Source organism: Centroberyx gerrardi, chromosome 15 (genome assembly GCF_048128805.1).
Source record: "Centroberyx gerrardi isolate f3 chromosome 15, fCenGer3.hap1.cur.20231027, whole genome shotgun sequence".
NCBI lineage: Eukaryota > Metazoa > Chordata > Actinopteri > Beryciformes > Berycidae > Centroberyx > Centroberyx gerrardi.
In genome coordinates this window covers 28939634-28962439 of record NC_136011.1, presented here as the reverse complement: position 1 = coordinate 28962439, position 22806 = coordinate 28939634, and the positions used below count along the sequence as shown (strand labels likewise).

At 43.2% G+C, this 22806-nt stretch overlaps 1 protein-coding gene across 3 annotated transcripts in view; it reads right to left on the bottom strand.

The window, feature by feature from the left end:
• The window catches only part of LOC139922619 (spectrin beta chain, non-erythrocytic 1), a 106491-nt gene that overhangs the window by 24076 nt on the left and 59609 nt on the right, over positions 1-22806 (bottom strand). For all 3 annotated transcript variants that reach the window (XM_078288767.1, XM_078288765.1, XM_078288766.1), the window contains exons 17-32: positions 22152-22358; positions 21134-21345; positions 19439-19576; positions 18872-18992; positions 18528-18743; positions 16653-17072; positions 14363-14565; positions 13813-13903; positions 12993-13139; positions 12114-12377; positions 8193-8417; positions 7234-7323; positions 5784-6062; positions 2898-3028; positions 1873-2077; positions 490-864 (exon numbers count right to left, since the gene is read on the bottom strand). In XM_078288767.1, the coding sequence (XP_078144893.1) occupies positions 490-864; positions 1873-2077; positions 2898-3028; positions 5784-6062; positions 7234-7323; positions 8193-8417; positions 12114-12377; positions 12993-13139; positions 13813-13903; positions 14363-14565; positions 16653-17072; positions 18528-18743; positions 18872-18992; positions 19439-19576; positions 21134-21345; positions 22152-22358 (3324 nt within the window). The remainder of the gene's footprint in view (positions 1-489; positions 865-1872; positions 2078-2897; positions 3029-5783; positions 6063-7233; positions 7324-8192; positions 8418-12113; positions 12378-12992; positions 13140-13812; positions 13904-14362; positions 14566-16652; positions 17073-18527; positions 18744-18871; positions 18993-19438; positions 19577-21133; positions 21346-22151; positions 22359-22806) is intronic.

Here is a 22806-nt window from a genome sequence, read left to right as displayed (position 1 = left end):
TTTTTGGCACGGAGAAAGGTAAAACGTCACTACAAAATTAGAGATGCACCGATGCCACTTTTTCAATGCTGATACCGATTACGAGTATGAAAGTTTAAGTATCGGCCGATACTGAGTACTGATCCGATCCATTACTTTTACTGAACAGTGCAGGCTTACTTCCTTAGTTTGGGGTCAATGGACAAAATTATTGAGATAAAATCCTTGTTTTTCCCACTGTTTGAGAAATACAGGCTTCTATGTGCCACAAATGCATAAAATCAAGACAGTTTGCTTTTATTTCTTACATGTTACTCATGGCTTTCGGTATCAGATTTTAGTCTTGGGTAAAATCCCATCCCTATACAAAATATTTGTAGAATAAAAATATCAGAATCAGCTTTCAAAAGCCCTTACACTGTAAGGTCGAACCCTACTGTAAACGCTACACAGCTATAGTGGATCACAATATAACAACCATGTAATATTGCAACTTCAACCCCTGTATACCTGCGTGCCCAGGGCCTGAATGTCGTGTTCGAAGGTGGTGTGCATCCTCTGCAGCGTCTCCACGGTGTTCTGGTCGCGGCCCAGCTCCTCCGGGAGCTTCTTGTGTTTGTCCAGGATGCGGTTGAGGATCTCCTTGGCGTCGTGGTAGAACTTGTGGAGCTCGTAGGAGGCGGCGAGGATCTGGGTCCGGGTGTCGATGAGCTCCAGCAGGTCGGCCCAGGCCTCGTTCAGCCCGTCCTTCCACTCGGCGATGGTGGCGGCGTCGCCGTGGCCGGCGTTGATCAGCTCGTCCGCCAGCCGGTTGACGCCGTCGACGCGCTCCTGACCGATGTTCCCGGTGTCGCGGGCGAATTCCCTGAAACGCTCCTGCAGCATCTGAGGGAGGAAGGAAGGAAGGGAGGGAGGAGGGAAGGAAGGAAGGAAGGGAGGAGGGAAGGAAAGAGGATGGACAGATCTTGAAATTGTTGGCAGCATGTTATAACATCACAATTTTTTAGGTTTTGTTGCTTTTATTGTTTTATTATTGTATTATTTCTACAGTTTTTATTATTTATTTTTATGTTCTACTTGTGTATATTTGTATATTCCTACCACAATTTTTCTGGCTAAGTAACATTAGACTGAAGCTCAGTGAAAAAGACAAGAGGTAAGAGAGGAGGAAGCTAATATTATGAAGCCTAGCGCTCTGCTGCTAACTGAAAAAATACAATCTGTCATACTAAGTTATCTAGGTTAGCTAGTTAGTTAGCTGACCTTCAAGTTCAAACTAGCCATACTAGCCTATAGCTAGCTAGGTAAGCTAGCTAGCTAGCTGCTGACCTTCAACATCATGAATACCATGGTCAGGAATTAATTAAAAAACAAGTCATTGCCATTTATGTTTTTATTTATATTTTGACCAGAGTTTCTTCTTTGTTTCAAGTTTGCCAGTTAGCTCATTTGCGCTCTGATAAACTGTGGTTCTTTGGCTCCGCCCACTGAGGTGTAACTCAACCAATGAGATTATTTCTGCCTCCAGAGCAGCTCTGTCTCCGAGAAATGTTTGTAAAACTAAATCTCCAATCTGCAATTCAAGCCGCAACTTCGCTCTGGAGGCGACGCTGAAATGAAAATTCAGCTTGTAGAACAGATTTGGTGAAAGTATCGAAAATATGTAAAATTTGAAAAATGTATAAATTGCATTCATTGTTTTCAAAGTAAAATATTGATTAATTTTATGTGATTAATTTTCAATATTAAGTATTCAGTGGCTGCTAAAATTAAATTTTTTATGGCCCTTATTTGCCTTCGCAACGGTACAAACTAGTACCGAAACATTTGGGTTATCGTGTCAACACTGGTCTGGTGTGTGTGTGTGTGTGTGTGTGTGTGTGTGTTGCTCACGGTGACGTGCTCGTAGTCCTGGCCCAGCTCGTGCGAGCCGGCCACCACCTCCCGCTCGGCGATCCACTGCTCCAGGTCGTCCACCTCCCGGTTCAGCTGGAACAGACGGAAACGCTCGTCCAGCTTCCCCCGCCGCTCCTCCGACAGATCCTTCAGCCCCGCGTACAGCTTGTCCACCTGGGACTGACGCATCCCGATACGCTCACTGGAGGGGGGGGGGGGGGAGGAGGAGAGGAGGAGGAGGAGGAGGAAGAGGAGGAGGAGGAGGAGGAGGAAGAGGAGGAAGAGGCGAGGCTTTACTGAAAGCACCTACAATCTTCACCAACACACATATGAACACATAGCCATAGTTTATGCCCTTCTTTCTTTGCTCCATTCATTCTTTCCTTTTTTCTTTTCCTCCCTCCATTGTATCCTTCCTTCCTCCTCTCCTTCCCTCTCATTCTTTGTTCCCTTCCTTTCCTGTTTTCCTTCCTTCATTCCCTTCTTCCTTCCTTTCACATTTGTTCTTTTGTCCTTTTAATCATTCACCTCCTTTCCTCCTTTGATCCTTTCATTCTTCCTTTCTCCATTCTTTCTATCCTTCTTTCCCTCCTCCCTTCCTCTTTCCTCTCCTTTCTTCCCTTCATTTCATTCTTCCCTCCTTTCATCTTTTCCTTCTCATCCTCCTTCCCTCCATCCTTTCCTTCATCCCTCCCACCTTTTTTTTCTCCTCTCTTCCTTACTTTCCTTTCCTCTGTCCTTCTCTCCTTTCTTCATTCTTCCCTTCCTCTCCTCCTTTCATTTCATTCTTCCCTCCTTTCATCCTTTCCCTCCCATCCTCCCTCATTCCCTCATTCCCTCCTTCCTCCATCCTTTCCTTTCCTCTGTCCTTCCCTCCTCCCTTTCCCTCTTTGGCAAATTCAAAAACGCTCATTGCTCGTAAGAAAAACTGGATTGGGAACAGACTGCAGGGACGACACGGTCCTCGTCCTTGTTCCCATCATGCACCTGCACATCTAACCTCTGACCCCTGACCCCCTCACCTGTCGGGATGTCCGGCGGCCACCAGGCCCCGGCTGGTGCTGGAGAGCTGGTGGACGGTGTCGGCGTAATCCTCCACCGCCTGCTCCAGGATCTGATGCTTCTTCAACATGGCCACCGAACTCTGCTCATCCTGAGAGAGAGAGAGAGAGAAAGAGAGAAGAGGAAAAATGGAGTGAGAGTTTATAGAGTTTAGAGTGTTTTTATTGTTATTACTATTCTCTTTCTTTTTTCCTTTATCTACTGTTTCCCCTCTGTATGCTTCGGCAACACAAACATATTTACATGTCAATAAAGCAAATTGAAATTGAGAGAGAGAAAGAAAGAGAGATACACACTCAGTGAAATGGAGTGAAACAGAAATGAGAGAGAGAGAGAGAGAGGGAGAAAAATGAAGGGAGAGAAACAATATATGAGAGAGAGAGAGAAAAGGAGAAAGAGATAAATGAAGGGGGAGAATAGAAGAGCGGACGAAACAGAATGAGAGAGACAAATGGAGGGAGAGAAAAAAAAGTAGGAAACAGGATAAGAGAGAGATAGACAGATGAGACAAAAATGGAAGTAGACAGAGTGATAGAAAATAGAGAGTGAAAAAGAGAAAAGTGGGAAATTGAATGAGAGAGAGTGAGAGAGACATTCAGATGGGATAAAGGGAGAGACAGAGAGAGAAATGAAGGGAGAGAGAGACAGACATAAAATGGAGATCTGACATAATGACACAGACAGTTCAGCTCTGTGTGTCCGGTGTCGAGTTTCAGGAGAAGTTTCTGAAAGTTTCACCCTCAAAACCCCGAGGCACCGGCCTCACCGATCCATCAGGAAACAGACAGAGTTATTGATGACTGACTCTGTGTGTGTTGGTTTGTTGTGAGCGTCAACATGGCGGCGAGGCAGAACAACAGGAAGCTTTGCTCATAACGGAGAAACAGACTCTACAGTATAAATTAATATAAATTAATATAAAGAAACTGATCTGAAAACCTCCAGTCATCCCAACGCTCCACCAGCTTTCTCTGGTTTATCTTTGTTTTGGTCGGTTTCTCCCTGTCGGTTTCTCCCTGTCGGTTTCTCCCTGTCGGTTTCTCCCTCTCGGTTTCTCTTTGTCATTTCTCCCACAACAAACGTAGAAACGCCTCTGATTGGCTGAACAGATAGTGACTGGATTGAACTTTCTTTCCATCAAAACGGATGGAAATCTGACAGAACGGATCAGTGTAAACCAGGTTAAAAGTAAAAAGTAAAAACACTGTATTCAGTGGATTTAACTTTAACTGTTAAGCAGAGTCAGATACAGAGTACAGTCTAATTAACTAGATTAACTGATTAGTAATTAATCTGTGAAACGGTGGGAGAGGATTAAGCTCTCTGTTGAGTATCCAATGTCAGGTTTCCAAAAAGTTTGACATTTAACAACACAGTCAGAGATAAACACTAATGACACTAACGCAAAAAACTAAACCAATGTCAGATCAAATTTAGACTCAGGTAAAGTTGAAGTAACTGCTCCTATTTGAATGAGCGTCTCTGCAGACAAAGTAATATTTAATGTGTACTAACCAGAGCGAGGCAACAGCAGACAGTCTGACACCAACAGTCTAACTACAGAAAACCTGCAGAGGGAGGAACTTAAAGGTGAAGTAAAACTCTGAAGCTGACGAGAAACAGGAAGTAATTGACCTTGAGGGCACAAACCGCAACCAACACACACATACACACACACACACACACACATGCCAACTAATACTCTGAGGGGGGTTTGTGTGACTCTTTATAACTTTAACTTCTCTAATCAGAAACAAAAACCTATATAGACCTTATTCACAAGGCGGCCATTTTGAACACTCTGAAGCTGTGTGCCAAGATGCACCACATACAAACCATTTCACAGATTCCCCACTGAAAAACATATTAGACACAAATGGATCTCAACAATCTGGGGGGATATAGGCCTAGTTTCACATTTTAATACATTTGGCTCATTATCACAAGCTACTAGAGTCTAGGTAGCTAGCTAGCAGCTAACTGACTAGTAAGCTACCTAGCTACTTCCCTGCTAAGTTTAAGCAGATGTTGTGGTTGTTGTTCCTGAGATTGCTGTTAATTTGATAACTGTTCAGTCTATCTGAAGTCCTCTCACCCCGAGTGTTCAAAATGGCCGCCATGTGAATATAGTCAAAAGTGTATGAAGAAGGCAACTTCCACATGTTCTGTTCACAAAACCAAGAGTCTGCGTTAGAGAGCTGAATTCAACATCAGGTCCAACTTTAACTCCAGTCTCACTTCACTACACTAATGTTGTTTGAAAAGTTTCTGAGAAAAACAATGGGAGGAAGGAAAGCACTTGTACTGCAGAAAGTTACATTTATTCACACAAAACACTGTGTTAGAAAGCTGTGGAACACTTCTCATTGACTAATGCACACTTGGCACTGGGTTTGGAGTCCGGACTCTTCCTCAGGCAGCGATGCACTGCGATGTTAAGCTTGAATAAAGTGATGAGTGGTTTCCCTCTTTCTATTTTGCTCAGTATTTTGGAAGATTTGGGAGCCGTTCGTTGTTTGCCACCTTTTTACCTTTTTGCTAGTTCTAAAAACTTCTAAAATGACCCACATGGTATGATTGTTCTGTCTGCTTCCTGACCAATCATGCCTGAGGTTTGTTTATGTTTTCTTCTGCTTGCATGGCCAAGATGTGGCCAAATTTTATTTGGACATTGTAAAATGTCCAAACAGAAAATTTAACACCCCAAAAAAGGGATGAATTCCATGTAGTAAAAGCATTAGTGTGTGTTGGGTCTGTTCCCTGCTGTGACATTCCCCCTGTCTGTGCAGACTTGGCTTCAGAGACACGCCCCCACCCTGACCCCTGACCCCTGACCTCTCCCGTACCTTGGCCTTCTCCTCTGACATCATGTAGAGCTCCTGTTCGCTCATCCAGGCCTCGGCCTCGGCGGCGTCGAAGTAGTACTGCTGAGCCTCGTGGGCCTCGCTGAGGCGGGCGTGCCGCTTCTCCGTCTCCTTCCTGATCTGTTCCCATAGCGACTGCAGCTCGGTGAGCCGCTGGCGAATCGGCTCGCCCGTCGGGCTGTCGTCCCTCAGGACCTGCTGGCTGCGCTCGAAGATGTCGTCGTAGCGAGGCTGATGACCCTGGATCTCCTTCTGTAGGGTCTGGAGGGGTCAAAGGTCACAGACAGGGTGAAGGGAAGGACTGCATGGTTTTGACCAAAACAAAAATCCAAGAAATTAATGATGGGGCGATCTGCTTATCTCACGATACGATTCAATATGTGATACGGGATTCAGGATTCAATCCAACCAGGATACGATGTGATCAATAAAAGTTCAGTGACAACAAAGTCTGACTGTGCAGAATTCTGTTTATTTCTGAGACTCAAATCTTTCTAGCGATGCCATTGGCTGCTAGAATGTAAACAACAATTTAAAAATGTCATTACAAAGTGACAATAATATAATTTGGATGGAGAGCTTGTGAAACTGTGATGGTCAAGAGTCTCATTAGTGATTACTACAGCAGAATAACATGGAGCTGATATCACCATTCATGTTCCTGACAGCAGAATAACATGGAGCTGATATCACCATTCATGTTCCTGACAGCAGAATAACATGGAGCTGATATCACCATTCATGTTCCTGACACAACATACGGACTGACACATTTTGTATTGCCATATACTGAATTTCAATAAATCGTCCCATCAGTACAAGAAATCCTGTTGTAACTTCATTGCTTAGTAGTGTGTTAACAACATGAGCATTTAAACTGTTTTCTAGGTCATTTGTTTTTCAGGACAAAACCTGCTGGGTGAAGAGAAAATGAAGACATGAATGCCTGGGATTTAGTAAGTTTGAATAAAATTAAAGACTTTCTGTTGAATTGAACTTGATTTGCAGGTCAGAAGAAGACAGACCTGGTTTAGCTTTCTGACACATTTCCATCAGAGGAAAGCTTACAGCCTCTTGCGGTTTTGAATATGCAGTGGTCAGTATTGTTCAACTTCAATATACAGTATTTTGGTTAATTGTGTGGCCACAGTTAAGAGTCAGGAGATAAAGACATTTATACCACCAAACAGGTGGATTGTGATGATAGAGAGATGGAGATGAAGGAGAGGAGAAGCCTAAAGAAGGAGGCTGAGACTACTGAGATGTGGATTGTGTAATAACTTGTGTAGCAAATTACTTGTACAGTCAGTGTATAATTTTTAAGGGCTCCAGGGTGTCCTTTATTTTCATTTAACCAGGCACAGGGGTGTGTGTGTGTGTGTGTGTGTGCGTGTGTGTGTGTGTGTGTGTGTGTGTGTGTGTGTGGCTGTACCTGGTTCTTCTTGATGAGCAGCTGGACGGTCTGCAGGTTGTGTCCGTGGTCGGTGGACGTGGCCAGAGGCATCCTCTCCTCAACCCACAGCTGGAGAACACACACACACACACACACACACACACACACACACACATATTAATCTGTCATTATTTGTTCCAGTGCAGTGAGGCTTTGAAATTATTACTGTGACCCATTTTTCTCAGTGTGTTTTCCAGCACTTTAACCACTGATGATGTTTACTGTCATGATGGATCTGCTCTGTCTGAACCGAGTCACTTTCAGTTTCAGTGAGAAAGGAATTGTACTAGTACTACTACTACTTCTTCTACTACTACTACTACTACTACTACTGCTACTGCTAGTACTATTACTGCCTCTACTACTACTACAACTAGTACTATTATTGCTACTACTAGTACTACTACTTGTAGTAGTACTATTACTGCTACTACTTCTACTGCTACTACAACTAGTACTATTACTGCTACTACTATTATGACTACTGCTACTATTACTGCTAGTACTATTACTGCTACTGATACTAGATTCTTTGTTAAATGATTTCACTTCATGTCATTTAGCTGTGACTCTGATGCAGAGAGGCTTACAGTGAGCTCAACAGCAGAATCAGCTTCAGTTCCTAGATCACCAACACTACAAGCAACCAACAGGAACGGGGTCAAAGGTCAGAGGTCAGCGCTCTGACAATATTCTTGTGACCCGAGAATGATCAGGTGAGAAAGAAGAAATACGAGGTAAAGAAATAAAAAAAGAACTAAAGACGGAGGGATTTTTTTTTACTTTTCCCCCTCAGTAAGAACTTAGCTGAGCAGAAAATCTGAGCATGATGTTAAATCCAACATTTTGAAGCTTTTTGATACTTTTAAATAAGATTTGATGCCTACAGTTGATATGGATACTAAAACCCGGTGCAGTATTGATTTCACGTTACTTACGATCTCGTCCTCCACGTCCCTGTTGAACTGGTGGATCTCGCGGGAGGCCATGAGGTTGTCGCGCCTCTTCTTCAGCGGTGCCTGGAGGGACTGGAACTTGTTCTCCACGCCGATCCTCTGGCCGTCCACCTCCTCGGAGCCCTTCCCCTCCTGGCTGAGCGCCTGGGCCTGGGTCTGCAGCTCCTCCACCTCCTTCTGACGCACCTCCACCTGGCTCTCCAGCATCTGAGGAGGAGGAGCACAGGTAGCAGTTAGAGAGACTGAACTGATGTGACAGTAGTGGTAATAGTAAAAGTACTACTACTACCACTACTACTAGTACTACTGCTTCTACTACAAGGAAGAAGAAGAAGAAGAAGAAGAAGAAGAAGAAGAAGAAGAAGAGTTTACAGTGTTCAAAAAAAAGGCAGAGAAACAAGGAATAACAAAATATATATATATAAAAAAAGGAACAATATTCAATATAATAACAATATTCAATACAATATAGGAAAAGTGGCTATAAACAACTATATATACAAATTAATAAATAAAAATAAATGTATAAATTAAAATAAAACACATTTAATAAAATAAAATAAAACAATTAAATTTAAATAAAATGAAGTAAAATAAATTAAAAATAAATTAAATAAAAACTATACATTTAGTCATATGAAATAAATAAATACTTAAAATTACACTCTGCAACAGGAGTGTCAGGTTCAACCCCCACTATCAACCAACAGGAAGTAAAAAAGACCTTCTTCTCTTCTCATCGGCCCATTTCAAATCTCTAAATCTCTCTGAAAACAGGCTCAAAATCATCTAAAAAAACCCTGATGCATCACTCATAAAATCATCTGAAAAAATAAAAATAAATCAAACTGATACGATTATCTGCAGCAGCCAGTCGACTGTCTGCCGTCTGAACCTCTGATCCACAGCATCAGATCAAAAAAAAAAAAAAAAAAGGAAACGAAAACGAAAAGTCTGGATTGAAATCAGACCTGAGAAGAAGTCGAGGTGGACCGACCGACCCGGATGAGAGGAGAGGAAGATGAGGGGAGAGAGAGAGAGAGAGGGAGAGAGAGAGAGAGAGAGAGAGATCTACAGCATGCTCTGCAGCCTCCAGTCTGATAAAGCGAGGCCAGACGCTCGCTCTGCGCTCTGCTCGTCTCCCTGTCTCTCTCCTCTCCTCTCCTCTCTCTCTTTAACAGATCAAACACCGTGGTAATGATCTCTCTCTCTCTCTCTCTCTCTCTCTCTCACACACACAATTACACTGCAGCTATAATGGGAATAAGATCGATGATAACAAGCAGTAAAATGATTGTACGTCTAACAGGCTGCTGGCATCTCCTAAATACCAATATCAAGCTTCAAGCTTGTTTCACGCTTTCACTCTCTCTGCTACTGGTGGGAAGACACACACACACACACACACACACACACACACGCACACACACACACACAGTGCTGGCTCATAACACATCAAATGAGAGATTATATAACTGCTGTGAGTGTGTGAGAGTGTGTACTACTGCAACTTTGTAGATATGTGTTTGTGTGTGTGTGTGTACAGAAGTGTGTGTGTGTGTGTGTGTGTGTGTGTGTGTGTTCGCCCATACACAAACACCAGGATAAGAATTATGTAATGGTGGTTAGACTACTCACTTGGACAATACAGGCTTGGATTATTGTAAAAATGAATGAATGAATGCATGTGTGAATGGCTGAATGAATAAATGACTGGATGATTGGGTGAATGAATGTATAAATCAATTAATTAATAAATTACGTAATGTATAAATGAATCAATGAATAAATAAATAAATAAATGACTGATTTAAGTAAATGTATAAAAGATTTAACGAATTAACCATATATAAAAGCAGCCTTGCTTTACCACTATCAATAATCAACCCACTCATCAATAAATTAAAGCCGTAAGATTAGCTGTAAAAGCAATAAATCAATCAACAACAACGAGACACCCTGAACTCTGACACTCACTTACAATTTTATACTGTAATAGCTGACTTTCTTATTCAGTGTGACTAACGATAAAATCAACAATAAGTTTCAGCCTATGATGAATAATTCAAGATTCAAGAAAACGAATGTAATATAATGAATAATGAGTCATTATGAATCCTAATCATTGTTAATGTCAATAGCTAACTTCTTACTGTAAGTGAGACGTTAGTTTTTATTTCAGGTATTCACATTTAGAAAACTTTATTGCAAGGTTGGAAGCAACAATGCATGTACAATGCATGTTAACTCGGTACAAAAATTGAGTAGCTTTTTGTGTACTTTTTAGCATTTTTTCAAGTCAGTACTTTTACTTCAGTATGTTTTGACTTAAGTATTGTACTTAACTACATCTTAAACTGGACTGGATGGATGTGGCACTTAACCGTAACTGCTCCTGTGCAACTGCTCAGTGGGTAAAAATATTGGTTTTAGTGCTCATCTCCCTGTGTGAATATGTGGAACTGTATAGATATAAAGCAGGGTGGAGCTGGAAAGTCAACTTCTGCTTGATCAAAATAGATTATAAAAAAATGTTAGCAGCAAATAATTCCTGGCCGGTTTGGGGATCATTAGAACTAAATAATTCAGAAAAGTCACCAAACATCAGGAGAGCCACCGCAAAATCACCAGAACCCTTCAATTCTCACCATGCCAGGTATTCAGTGGTCAGAATATATTTACAAACCCTCAACTTTCCCTTTCAGGATCAGTATCAGTCCCGCCCTGAAGCTTGGGGAAGGGAAACCGCCGTCAAATTGAAACATCTCAGTGTTAACGGGAAGTTCCAGCTGTGACCGAACGAAACAGAGACAGTGAAGACTAACATGGAGACAGCAGGCAGCAGAGCAGAGCGGACCGGTCAGTAACGCTGCCACAGGAAGGCATAAACCATCGAAGAGAACCGATCGTGCATAAACAGCTTTGTCAGACGCAGCAAAACTCAGAATGAGGCTGAGCATAAGACAAGGAAACTTCTTCTGCAGCATGTACAGATGTCCAAGCCCTCTGCCTGTGGATGACCTGCTGCACATCTACAGTATATCCAGAAGGCACAAACGCTGAACAACTCTCCAACTTGCTGTTACACCCAAACACATCATTCCTGTCATGTAAATTTAAGTTAAACTGATTTTCTGACCCTCAAACACGCCTTCAGGGTTTGGTATCAAGTCTTTATCTCAGTTAGTTCTCTCACAGTTCTGGCTAAAAACGGATAATCATCTAATGGCGGACATCCCAGATCCGGATGACCACCAAAATCTAATCAGTTGTTCGTTGGCCCAAGGCCGAGCTGTCTACCAAAGTTCACTGAAATCCATTTATACGTTTTTGAGACATCCTGCTGACAGACAGACAGAACAAACTAACATTGACGGAAATATCAGCTCCTTGGCTGAGTTCACTATAAAGCTACCAGCACGCTACTTTACGGTCCAACAGCAACAGCGGCCGGTACGTCCCAAGATGCACCACCACTTTGACCGTCTCATCAGCCAAACAGGATTTGTAGATTACAACTGGACCTCCAAATGACGATTGGGTATAATCTTGATTCAAACAATAAAACTTGAAGCAAAAGACTGAGCAAAGAAACTGTTTGCAGACCGCCTGAAGATGGACCCAACACTAGCTGAGGGGGACAAACCTAGACCTACAGAAGTTCAACTACTATGCTACAATGATAAGGAGAAATACTGTCAATCAGTGATCAGTTGACATATTGCTTTAACCAATCAATCGGCCAATCCTCACCGAATGTGTCAGAGGGATCCAAACTAACCTGTAGTTTCCCGAGCAGAATATCTACTTTTCGTTTGCTCATCTCTTTGGATTCTCAGTTTTGCTGCAACCTATCAACAGCGCCGACACACGTGACTGACAGCCAGATCGTCCAATCCTCACCTGCTGTTTCTTGAGCAGGATGTTGACGGAGGTGAGGTCTTTGCCGTAGTCGTCGGACTGCAGCTGTCCGTCCAGGCCGCCCAGCCACTTGTCCAGGTCGGCGCAGCTCTGCGTGAACAGCTCCGCCTTGTTGGCGTCAAACAGACACTTGGCCTTGGTCTGCGTGGTCGACTCGAGCTCCTCCCACATCGACTTCAGAGACGACAGCTTCTCCTTCACCATGGACTCCGTCTCCGGTTTCTCCGCTATCAGCGCCGTGCCGTCCTGGACGACCGAGGAGGGAGAGGAAGGAAGTCCGTTTACATTCTTCAACAACTCTCTTTTATTCTTTCTAGTCCACCTATCTGATCCCATTTCTGCTCTCCTTCCCTTTTGTTTTCTTATTTTATCTCCTTTTTACATTTTTAGTCATTTAGCTGGCACTGTTGATGACGATGGTCTCTCTATCCAATAACCTATCAATACCATCTCATCTCACTTCCAATTGTATCCCTCGCTTATTCCCCCAATTTATCCCTCTTTCCCTCCCTTTCTCTCCATCCCTTCTGTCTTGTTCAGTCGTTTCTTCTCTTCTTTGCTGTCCTGCGGTTCCCCTGGAAAGGCTTTTGCTCTCGTTTTTAAAACCCAATCCCTCTCTCTATCCCTTTCTCCCCCTTCCATCACTCCTTTCCTCCATTATTCCCTCCTCCTCCTCTTCCTTTCCCTCCCTCTATCTTATCCAGACATTTCTTCTTGAACTGCCCTTCAGCCCAAAAGGCCTCATCCTCCTTTTCATTAGCATGTCAACCCACTTTCTATCTGTCACTCCCTCTCTCCCTTCATCCCTCCCTCCTTCCATCCTTCATCCCTCTCTCCTTCCTTCCTCTCCCCCCTCCATACCTTCTCGATCTTGTCCAGCCACTCCTTGTTGGACTGCAGTTCGGCCATGAAGGCCTGGTGTTTGAGCCACTTGCTGTGGAGGTTCCTGGCCTCGTCGTACGACATGTCCTGCGCTGTCAGCATCTTCTCATTGATCCACAGGGACAGCTACACACACACAAACAAGAAATTACTTCAATAAATTTCACAGACAGATACTTTCATTTCAAGGTGAGCATTTAGGACCCAAGAGCACTGATTTGTCCCAACGAATTAAGGCGGCGGACACACTGATCCATCAGAAAACGGACAGAATTATTGACGGATAGATTTCTGTCCGTTGGGCCGTGTTGGAACGGCAACATGGTGGACGAGGCAGACGTATAAATTCAATAAGAAACTAAACTGGAAAACCTACAATCATCCCAATGTTTTACCCAGCTTTCTCTGTTTTATCTTTCGTTTGGTCGTACCGTTGTCTCTGTGTTCGCCGCTATTTCTGGACTGGATGGTCCAAAACAAACGTGGGAACGTCTCTAATTGGCTGAGCGGATGGTGATGAATCTGTCTGTCCAGAAAAAGTTCAACTGGGTTTAACTTTCTGTTTGTGAAAACTGAATGGATGGAAATCTGAAAGGTGGACGGATCATCAGTGCTGTCCGGACAACAGACACAGCGGATCAGTGTGGTCGCTGCCTTAACCATGCGTCTGTAGAACCGAGGACTCTGCAGCAATTTAAGTTACTCAAGATATTTAGCATAATTTTGCAGATGCATCTATGAAATCAACTGGATTCGTTGCCAGGACCAGTGTATGAATTCAGCAGCTGTGATGTTTCACCTCCTGGCAGTCCTGCAGGAACTTCTGCAGGTCTCTGTTGTCCTTCAGCTTCATCAGCAGGTCGCTGGCTGCTGCACGGTTCTTCTTATGTCTGCAGAACAATGATCAATAATCAATATATTTAAGTCAGTGTCACATTATTTTTTTTCACCTTTATCTTATTTTACCAATCAAGTCAATTTAGGACACATTCTTACTTCCATATAAGGTGATTTAAGGTCTGATAGAAGCTATTTTTTAAGCCTTCATATTCAGTTCCTTCTACTCCTTTCTTCTACTGTTGGCCACTGGGTTCAGTGCCTTGCTCAAGGGCTAGTCAACAGTAGATGAGGGAGGGGAGAGTGTTACTGATTCACTTTAACTTCCTAACCATCCAGGGAGATCTTCCAGTCACAAACCTGCTTCTCCATCCTGCAGGCTGCCCTCGCCCCTTAAGCTATTTTATTTTTTATCATTTTCAAAGCAATCAACCTCCAAGCAGACTACAAGCGCTGCAGCTACACGATATTCTCACATATAATTAATTCCCCAAAAGAAACTGTATCCTCACCTCTGGTCGATGGAGTCCACCTTCTCCTGGATGCGCTCGGCGTTGATGTTGCCGTCGGCGACCAGGCGGCGGCCGGTGTCGACCACGCCGCTGATCTTCTCCTCGTTGGCGTCCATGGTGGTCATGAAGTCCTCCTGCCTCTTGATTGCAGCCTCCGCCGCCTCCAGCGTGGTGGGCATCTCCGTGTGCGCCAGGACGTACTCCTGATGGACAGAAAGGTAGAAGAAGAAGAAGAAGGAGGGTTACTGTAAGACTACTGTAAGGTTAAATGAGGAACTTGGATCACTTGATGGCGCCCTCCGCCCCTCTCAATGTATTCCTGATGGAGGGAGGAATAGAAAAGTAGGAGAGACGCGACTGTAAAATGGTTGTAATTAAGAGTTTCTGCCACTAGATGGCGTCGTCTGCCCCCCTTTAAAGTTTCTTGGTATCTGTCATATTCCTGGTGGATGGAGGGAAGGAGTGAACGGTAGAAGATAAGTTACTCTCAGATGGTTGTAGTGTATGTTTATGTGCATGTATGCATTTACATATATACAACTTTTTTATAAATTGCATTTTTGTGAAATATTTGACCTATTATTAGTATTCGTTTCTTTTGTTTTTGTCTGATTGTTTAATTTAATGTTAATTGTTTAATGAAATATCTAAATATGGAAGTGGTTGTAATGACAGCTTTCTACCACTTGATGGCGCCTCTGCAGCTCTCAAAGCCGGCGGGCCGAGATGCATTCCTGATGGATGGAGGGACCGAGGAAGGAGTGAAAAGCAGAAGAGTATAAATTTTGTATAATGGTGATTATTGTGTAACCGATAAATATGCTGATTTCCCCACACTTGATTTGACTCAAAGGGGAATTAAGAAATCTTTGACTTTTCTTAGAAGTGTCTTGAAACTGCAGCAGGTGAGGAGTTTTTGTTCCAAAACAAAGTACGGGCCAGAAAGTGAGTTTTAAAAAGTCGGAAATCTCAGCAGCTGGTCAGGTAATCATTGACTCATTGGTACTGATCAACAACCCTCTCAACCCCACTGATACATTATGGTCATTTTGTGCCTTGAGATTTGTGAAAAAGCCCAGTTTCATCACAGCAAACACTCTTTCAGGTACTTTGTCTTTCTTTTCCATCATTTTCATCACTTTTTGTGCAATTGTTGTTGAAATGAAGCTCTTCTGCTCCAAACAAGAGAGAGAAAATGAGATAAAGAGGAACTGTAAGAGAAAGTGTGTGTGTGTGTGTGTGAGAGAGAGAGCGATGTGGGTTAATCTCCATTGTACTGGACAGCACTAATGCCCAATTACAGATTTGTCCATTGATCTCAGTGACAGAGCCGTCTGTGTGTGTTAGCGTCAGGCTGCTAACTTCACTTTGCGGTCGGATCACATGACAACAGCCACATGATTTGCTAACTCAGACACTAATTCACTCCCTCGTTAGGCACGCACCGCTGATGTACATGTGGGTCTCGTACCTGCTGGGAACAGCGGGTGTCATTTTTGTTTTTGTCTTTTTTTTTTTTTGCCTCAGACTCTCTAACTTCCACGAAAAGAACAGCCGGAAGTCGCAGTGAAAAATGTGCAAATGAAAAACAGGAAGTTCCTCTGTATCTGTATGTTTAGCTGCTGAACGAGGGAATCATCGGCACATTTGGTGTCTCTTGGGAACAGCTGTTATGTAGATAATCTTGTATAATGTATTATATCTATCATAATAATAATCATCACGCCCTGCCAGAGGAACGCAGGCTGCCAGATCAGAAGCTTCTTTTAAATCACTTCTCTTTTATAATGTTCTTTTATGTCCCATTTTTTGTTTGTAATCCTGTCTTTCTCCTTATATTCTTCTTTTTTATTATTTTACCTTTACTTCATGTCTAGTTTCATTTTTAATCTACTCTTGTTTTCCGTTCTATGTAGTCTCTTACTCTATTTATCTTAATTGTTTTAGAAAGCACTTTGTATGTTGTTTTAAAAACTGACAAACTGTGGATCCATTCACAGTGAGAAGAGGAATCTGACTTTACTTTGTTTCTGCACTTTATTTTGTCGTTTCTAATGTTTCCAGTGAAAAGAATCTAGTTTGAACTCTGACCTCTCTCCTTTTAGAATCACATGGAAAAGATCACAGCTAACAACGTTCTCTGTTCTAAAGAGGAACTCAGGAACTTTTACTCTGAGGACATTTTAAATCACACACTTTTTACTTTCACTGCAGCAGATTTCTACACCCGTACTTTTACTTCTACTTAAGTTAAATAGGACGCTGTAGTTCTCTCAGTCTCTCAGTGTACCTGGTTGTTGAGGAAGGCCTCGGCCTGCTTGGTGTCCCTGAGGAACAGCTGGTAAGCGTGGGACTGGGACAGCAGGTTCTGGCGGTTCTCCCACATCTTGTGCAGTTCGTTCCAGCCGGTGTCGAGCGCCTGCAGCCTCTGCCTGAGGAACATGTACTGGGCGTCGGTCTGGCCCTGCGTCACCATCTCCCCCATGTCCCGCATCTTCTGGTAGTCCTCCTCGTAGTTGCGGATCTCGTTCTTGATGCCCTCGTGCTGGGCCAGCAGCTTCTCGGCCTCGGCCAGCGTGTTGGGCATGTCCTCGGAGGCGATGGCGGTCTGCGTGCGGGACAGCCAGGACTGGAAGTCGTCCAGCTCCCGCAGGAACTGCTGCAGCTTGCTGGCCTCGCCCAGAGACTCCTCCCGGTTCTTCATGGTGTCCTGGAGACGGAAGAGAGACGGGTTCGTATTTAGAGAGACGGGAGAAAGAGAGGAGAGAGAGGAAGATGGAGACGGAGAGACAGAAGATAGAGAGGAGAGAGAGGAAGATGGAGATGGAAGACAGACGGGTTCGTATTTAGAGAGACGGGAGAAAGAGAGGAGAGAGGAAGATGGAGACGGAGAGACAGAAGATAGAGAGGAGAGAGAGGAAGATGGAGACGGAAGACAGACGGGTTCGTATTTAGAGAGACGGGAGAAAGAGAGGAGAGAGAGGAAGATGGAGACGGAAGACAGACGGGTTCGTATTTAGAGAGACGGGAGAAAGAGAGGAGAGAGAGAGGAAGATGGAGACGGAAGACAGACGGGTTCGTATTTAGAGAGACGGGAGAAAGAGAGGAGAGAGAGGAAGATGGAGACAGAAGACAGACGGGTTCGTAGTTAGAGAGACAGAAGATAGAGAGGAGAGAGAGGAAGATGGAGACAGAAGACAGACGGGTTCGTATTTAGAGAGACAGAAGATAGAGAGGAGAGAGAGGAAGATGGAGACGGAAGACAGACGGGTTCGTATTTAGAGAGACAGAAGATAGAGAGGAGAGAGAGGAAGATGGAGACGGAGAGACAGAAGATAGAGAGGAGAGAGAGGAAGATGGAGACGGAGAGACAGAAGATAGAGAGGAGAGAGAGAGGAAGATGGAGACGGAAGACAGACGGGTTCGTATTTAGAGAGACGGGAGAAAGAGAGGACAGAGAGGAAGATGGAGACAGACAGACTCTATCCAGTAGTCTCAGAGTGGAAAATTAAGTGAGAGAAATAAAATGATGTGGGTATGAACATATGATGTAGACACTTTTCCCAGACGTGAAATGAGAGTTACAGCAGCAAAGTTTAGAAGTTTAATATCAATAAATCAATATTATCGTTTATCGTCTTTCAGTGGAATCATATGGTGATGATGTGATTTTGGGATGATGACAAGAAAATTCTACTTAAGGAATATTATTTGAAAATGTTATTTCACACCTAACATTACCATTCAGTTCAATGGGATGAACATTAATTTGATTATTTAACATGTGATTTTACCGATGTGAGCCATATTGTGATATATAATCGATAAAAAAAAACGAAATCCTTATGATTATCGTGATATTGATTTCTACCATATCGCCCGGCCCTAGTGAGAATGCAGAAATGTCTTTTTAATTTTCAGTCTTTGACTTTCCTCAGACAATATGAATTCATCATTAAAATCGAAAAAGTCTCGATTAACCAGTGATCGGTCAACTGATCACTTTTGGGTCATGGGAATATTGTCCTGTGACCTCTGACCTCCTTAGTATTAGTTTCTGATGTAGGAATTGAAGTTTATTCTACTGTTGCAGTCATAAATCCCTCTGGACAGATGGATCAGCCACACGACTAAACTGGAAAGTTAAAGTGTGATGTCATCGCACCTTCATCTCGTCCCAGACGCCGGTGATCTCGGCCAGCCGTCCCTTGATGCCTTCGGCCTGCTCCGGGTGTTCGGACGCCAGGCGCTCCGCCTCTTTCCCCAGGTCGCCCAGCTTGTCCTCGATGGCGGCCAGGTCCCGCTCCATCCCGGTCAGCTTCCTCTGCAGCGCCATCACCCCCGCCAGGTCGTTCCCCAGCTCCTGGGTCGACTCGATCACCTGGGGTCGGGTCGAAGGAGGGAGTTTAATTATCCGGTACATTGTAATTATATTGAATAGAAACAGTAGTAGTACGGATAAGTAAGTAAGTAAAACTTTTTTAATCATCCAGTTAGAAAGTTGTGTACCTTGGTCTTCTCCTTGATCCAGGACTTGGTCTCGTTGCACTCCAGGTGATAGTTCTGGACGCCCAGAGCCGAGTTCAGGCTGTCCTTCTTCTGGTCCACAAGGTCGCGGAACTGACTCCATCTGGACAGAGAGGGTCATGTTGATCATCAATACATCAATACTGCCAAACCTATTGATCAACTTTGGAACAGGCTGCCTGAGGAAATATGGAAATACCATCTTCTGTTAAAGTAATAATTTGATACTTATATAAAAAAATGTCTGTTTTGCAACTCACAAGAAGTGATGAATTTTACATTTACAGAGGCAACAACAGAGGTTTGTTGAAATAAATACAAGAAGGTAGAAGAAATATAAGAAGCCTCAGTCTACAGTGAGTGTCTTTATTATCACAGTACGTTGGGCCAGTTTAATCTCAGTTTAATTACCTGTTTAATCCCAGTTTAACTACCTGTTTAATCCCAGTTCAATTACCTGTTTAATCCCAGTTCAATTACCTGTTTAATCCCAGTTCAATTACCTGTTTAATCCCAGTTCAATTACCTGTTTAATCCCAGTTTAGTTACCTGGTGTTGAGTTTGTCCTGCTGGGCTTTGATCTCCTTCTCACTGGGATGTCCGCTGTGGATCAGTTGCCTAGCAACCTGGTTCACCACGGCAACCCGGGAGGCCTGGCTGTTCATCTCCGGCTCCAGACTCTCAAACCTGGACAGAAGGAGGGAGGGAGCGAGGGAGCGAGGGAGCGAGGGAGGGAGGGAGGGAGGGAGGAGAGAGGAGAGGAGAGGAGAGGAGAGGAGGAAGGAAGATAGGGAGAGAAAATCAGGAGAGAATTCATAAAGTTACAAAAAGAACAAAAGAACAAGAACATTATGAATTGTAAAAAACACTTCAGAATGTAATGAGCCTCGCCTGTATCATTTTGTTTTTAAGACCAAGACAGCAGTAAAAGTCCTTTACTATTTGTGTTATTCTTGATAATACTAAAATGCAAATAACTTTTTAATGTAGCCTATTTTAAAAATTACCCAATAAACTAAACAGCAGTTACACTTATGAGGGGAAAAAAATCCTTTCAGGTAAATGTGAATTCAGAGAAAACTGTTTTCAGCTGAGCTCTGCTGCTGCTATTTAGTAACAAACGCTGCCAACACACACACACACACACACACACACACACACGCACAGCAGTAAACCAGCGTCTGGGAAAGGATCCATGTGATGCATTGTGGGCAAACAATGCGGAGAGAGACAAGTGGTCGAAAACCAGAACCAGAGGCTGTTTGTGAACGAGCCGTGTAACCACAGTCCAAAATAACACACACACACACACACACACACACACACACACACACACACACACACACACTCTTTTAAACGCTGTGGAACCTGCAGTCTGGTGGAAACAACAGTTAAACTCGTCTGGTTCCCACACTCGGCTCCCGTCCATAGACTGGAATGAATGTTTGTCTCACACATTTCTCGCTACTGTCGCCGTTTACAACAAAACAACGAGGAAACAGAACAGAGGAGGAAGAAACCGACAGAGAAGAAGAGTAGAGACGAGTAGAGACGAGTAGAGATGCTGTTTAAAGGGAAACTCTATCACTGTCAGATCCCATCAGTCTGTGATGTTCAACACACTCCAGGAGTTATTTAGTGATGAAGTGTCATTTATGTTTTTGGTGAACCCACTTTCCCTCAACCTGCCTCGTCTGCTTCTACTGCAGTTAGTGATTTACTACGTTTCCCAGAATGCCTTTCAACAACCACCAGAGAAGGGGTGTTACCCACCAAGAAGAAAAATACAACAAACTGGAGCCAGGAATGCAAAGTACATCTCTTAACAGCTGTCTTCAGAGTTCAAGTGTTTTAGGGAGAGGGAGGAATTTAATCATGAATCATTTTATATGTTCCTTCTGGTTCTACTAGTTTTAATATATTTTAATATATTAAAGTATGTCTTAATATATTTAAGTATGATGTTTGGTTTTATGTGATTGTAGTGTCATACAAAATAAATTGATAAATAATGATAACTTAATTTAACTTAAAACACTTTTAGAACTTTGTATAAGTTTACAAAGAGCTGGTTCTTCTTCTTGATAATACTAAAACTAATACTATTACTACTTTTAATACTGCTACAAATATAGATAGACAAAATTCCTATTCTGACAGGCTGGCTATAATCAAAGTACAATACACACCCACACACACCCACACACCCACACACACCCACACACACACACACACTCAGCCTACCGGTGCTGAATGACCTCCAGGTCCTCCAGCTTCTCTGGGATCTCCATGCTGTTGAGCCACTGCTCCTTCTCGTCGATCCAGACCTCGCAGGCGTTGGCCTCGCTCAGCATCTTGTAGAGCGCCAGCGCGTCCTGCAGGGCCTGCTTCCTGAGCCGGGTCAGCTCCGCCACCTCCTTGTAGCGCTCCTCGATGCCCGCCAGCCGGCCCTGGACCTGCAGGAGCCAAACACTGTGAGGAGGAACTGTGGCCTGCAGCATGTTCAGCAAACAGCCACCAACATGAGGAGAAATCTAGTATACTGTTAGAGAAGCTTTCATCTATGGAAAACAGATGGGAGGAGGGGAGGCTTAGCTTCTAATGCTAAAGGTCCCATATCATAGGAATTTAAATTTTCCTATTCATATACATAAAAAGCCTTTTAAAGTTTAAACCTGCAGCCCATACCTGTGACGGCTTTTCAACAGATTTTTTAGCCTCAGATCTCTCTGTTCTCCTCAAACATTAATTTATGCTATTTCATTTTAAAGAAATGGAGAATTGAAGAGCAAAAAAAACCAAAGATCATACTGTGATATTTGCTCAATATTGTGATTACCACATGAACTGTGGTATATGTGGACAACTTTTTCTACATCATTTCATGAGATAAGATGAGATAAGATAAGATAAGATGATCAGATTGAATAAAATATATTTTTTTCTCTCTTTAAGAATTTTGTTACAAAATGAGTAATCCACCATTTGAAAAAAGTGAAACCTGCTCTTACAAAATGATTGACAGCAAAAGCTAAAACAAATGTCGGTACTTTAACTTAAGTCCTTGTTTGACAAAATGAGACCACTTTTAACCTTTAAACCAGATCCTCTAGATTTTATAAATATTGAATGATGAAGCTCAGGTAATGATCATTTTTCTATAAACAGCTGTAGTTCATGGAAAGAACCTGTTCATTTTTACTACAGGGATTTTGTCCCACTGAAACAACAAAGTAGAAGCGGCGGTCTGTTCGGGACGCACCTCCTCGGAGGCGGCCCTCTCGGCCGGCAGGGTGCGGCTCTGCTCGTGCAGCGCCTCGATGACCGGCCGGTAGCTGGCGATTTCCTCGGCCACGTCTTTGTGTTTCTTCACCAGAGCCTGAGTGGAGAACTCGTCGTGGCCGACGTCGGCGCTGGAGACGATCCGCAGCACGTCCAGCATCCAGGTGTCGATGTCGTCGGCGTCCGCCTGCAGGGAGGCGGAGAGCGAGGAGGTGAGGGGGGTTCTGCTTTTTATAGAGTTCCATTCAGTCTTTATAGTCCACAAGGTTTACAGTGGAAAGACTCGGTTAAAACAGAAAACAAGAAAACACAAGAAATAAACGGTTTCCCAAAATGTATATATATACATTTGGGACCAAACTTACAACCTGAAATTATTCTATTATTAATTCAAGATGACTCATATCTTTAATAGTAAATCTTAATGTAGTAGTAGAATTTTGGAACTTTTGGATCCTATTCATTGAATTTTTTGGGGGATTTTTGGTTCCCGTTTATCAATCACTCCGTCCTTTAAATGAGTGAAATCATGTTGGCAGAAATGACACAAATTTTATCGACGACTAAGATACAGATGTCACGTTATTGTCACGCTTTCTTTCCATTGTGGCTTCAAAACTGATAAAAATTCACCT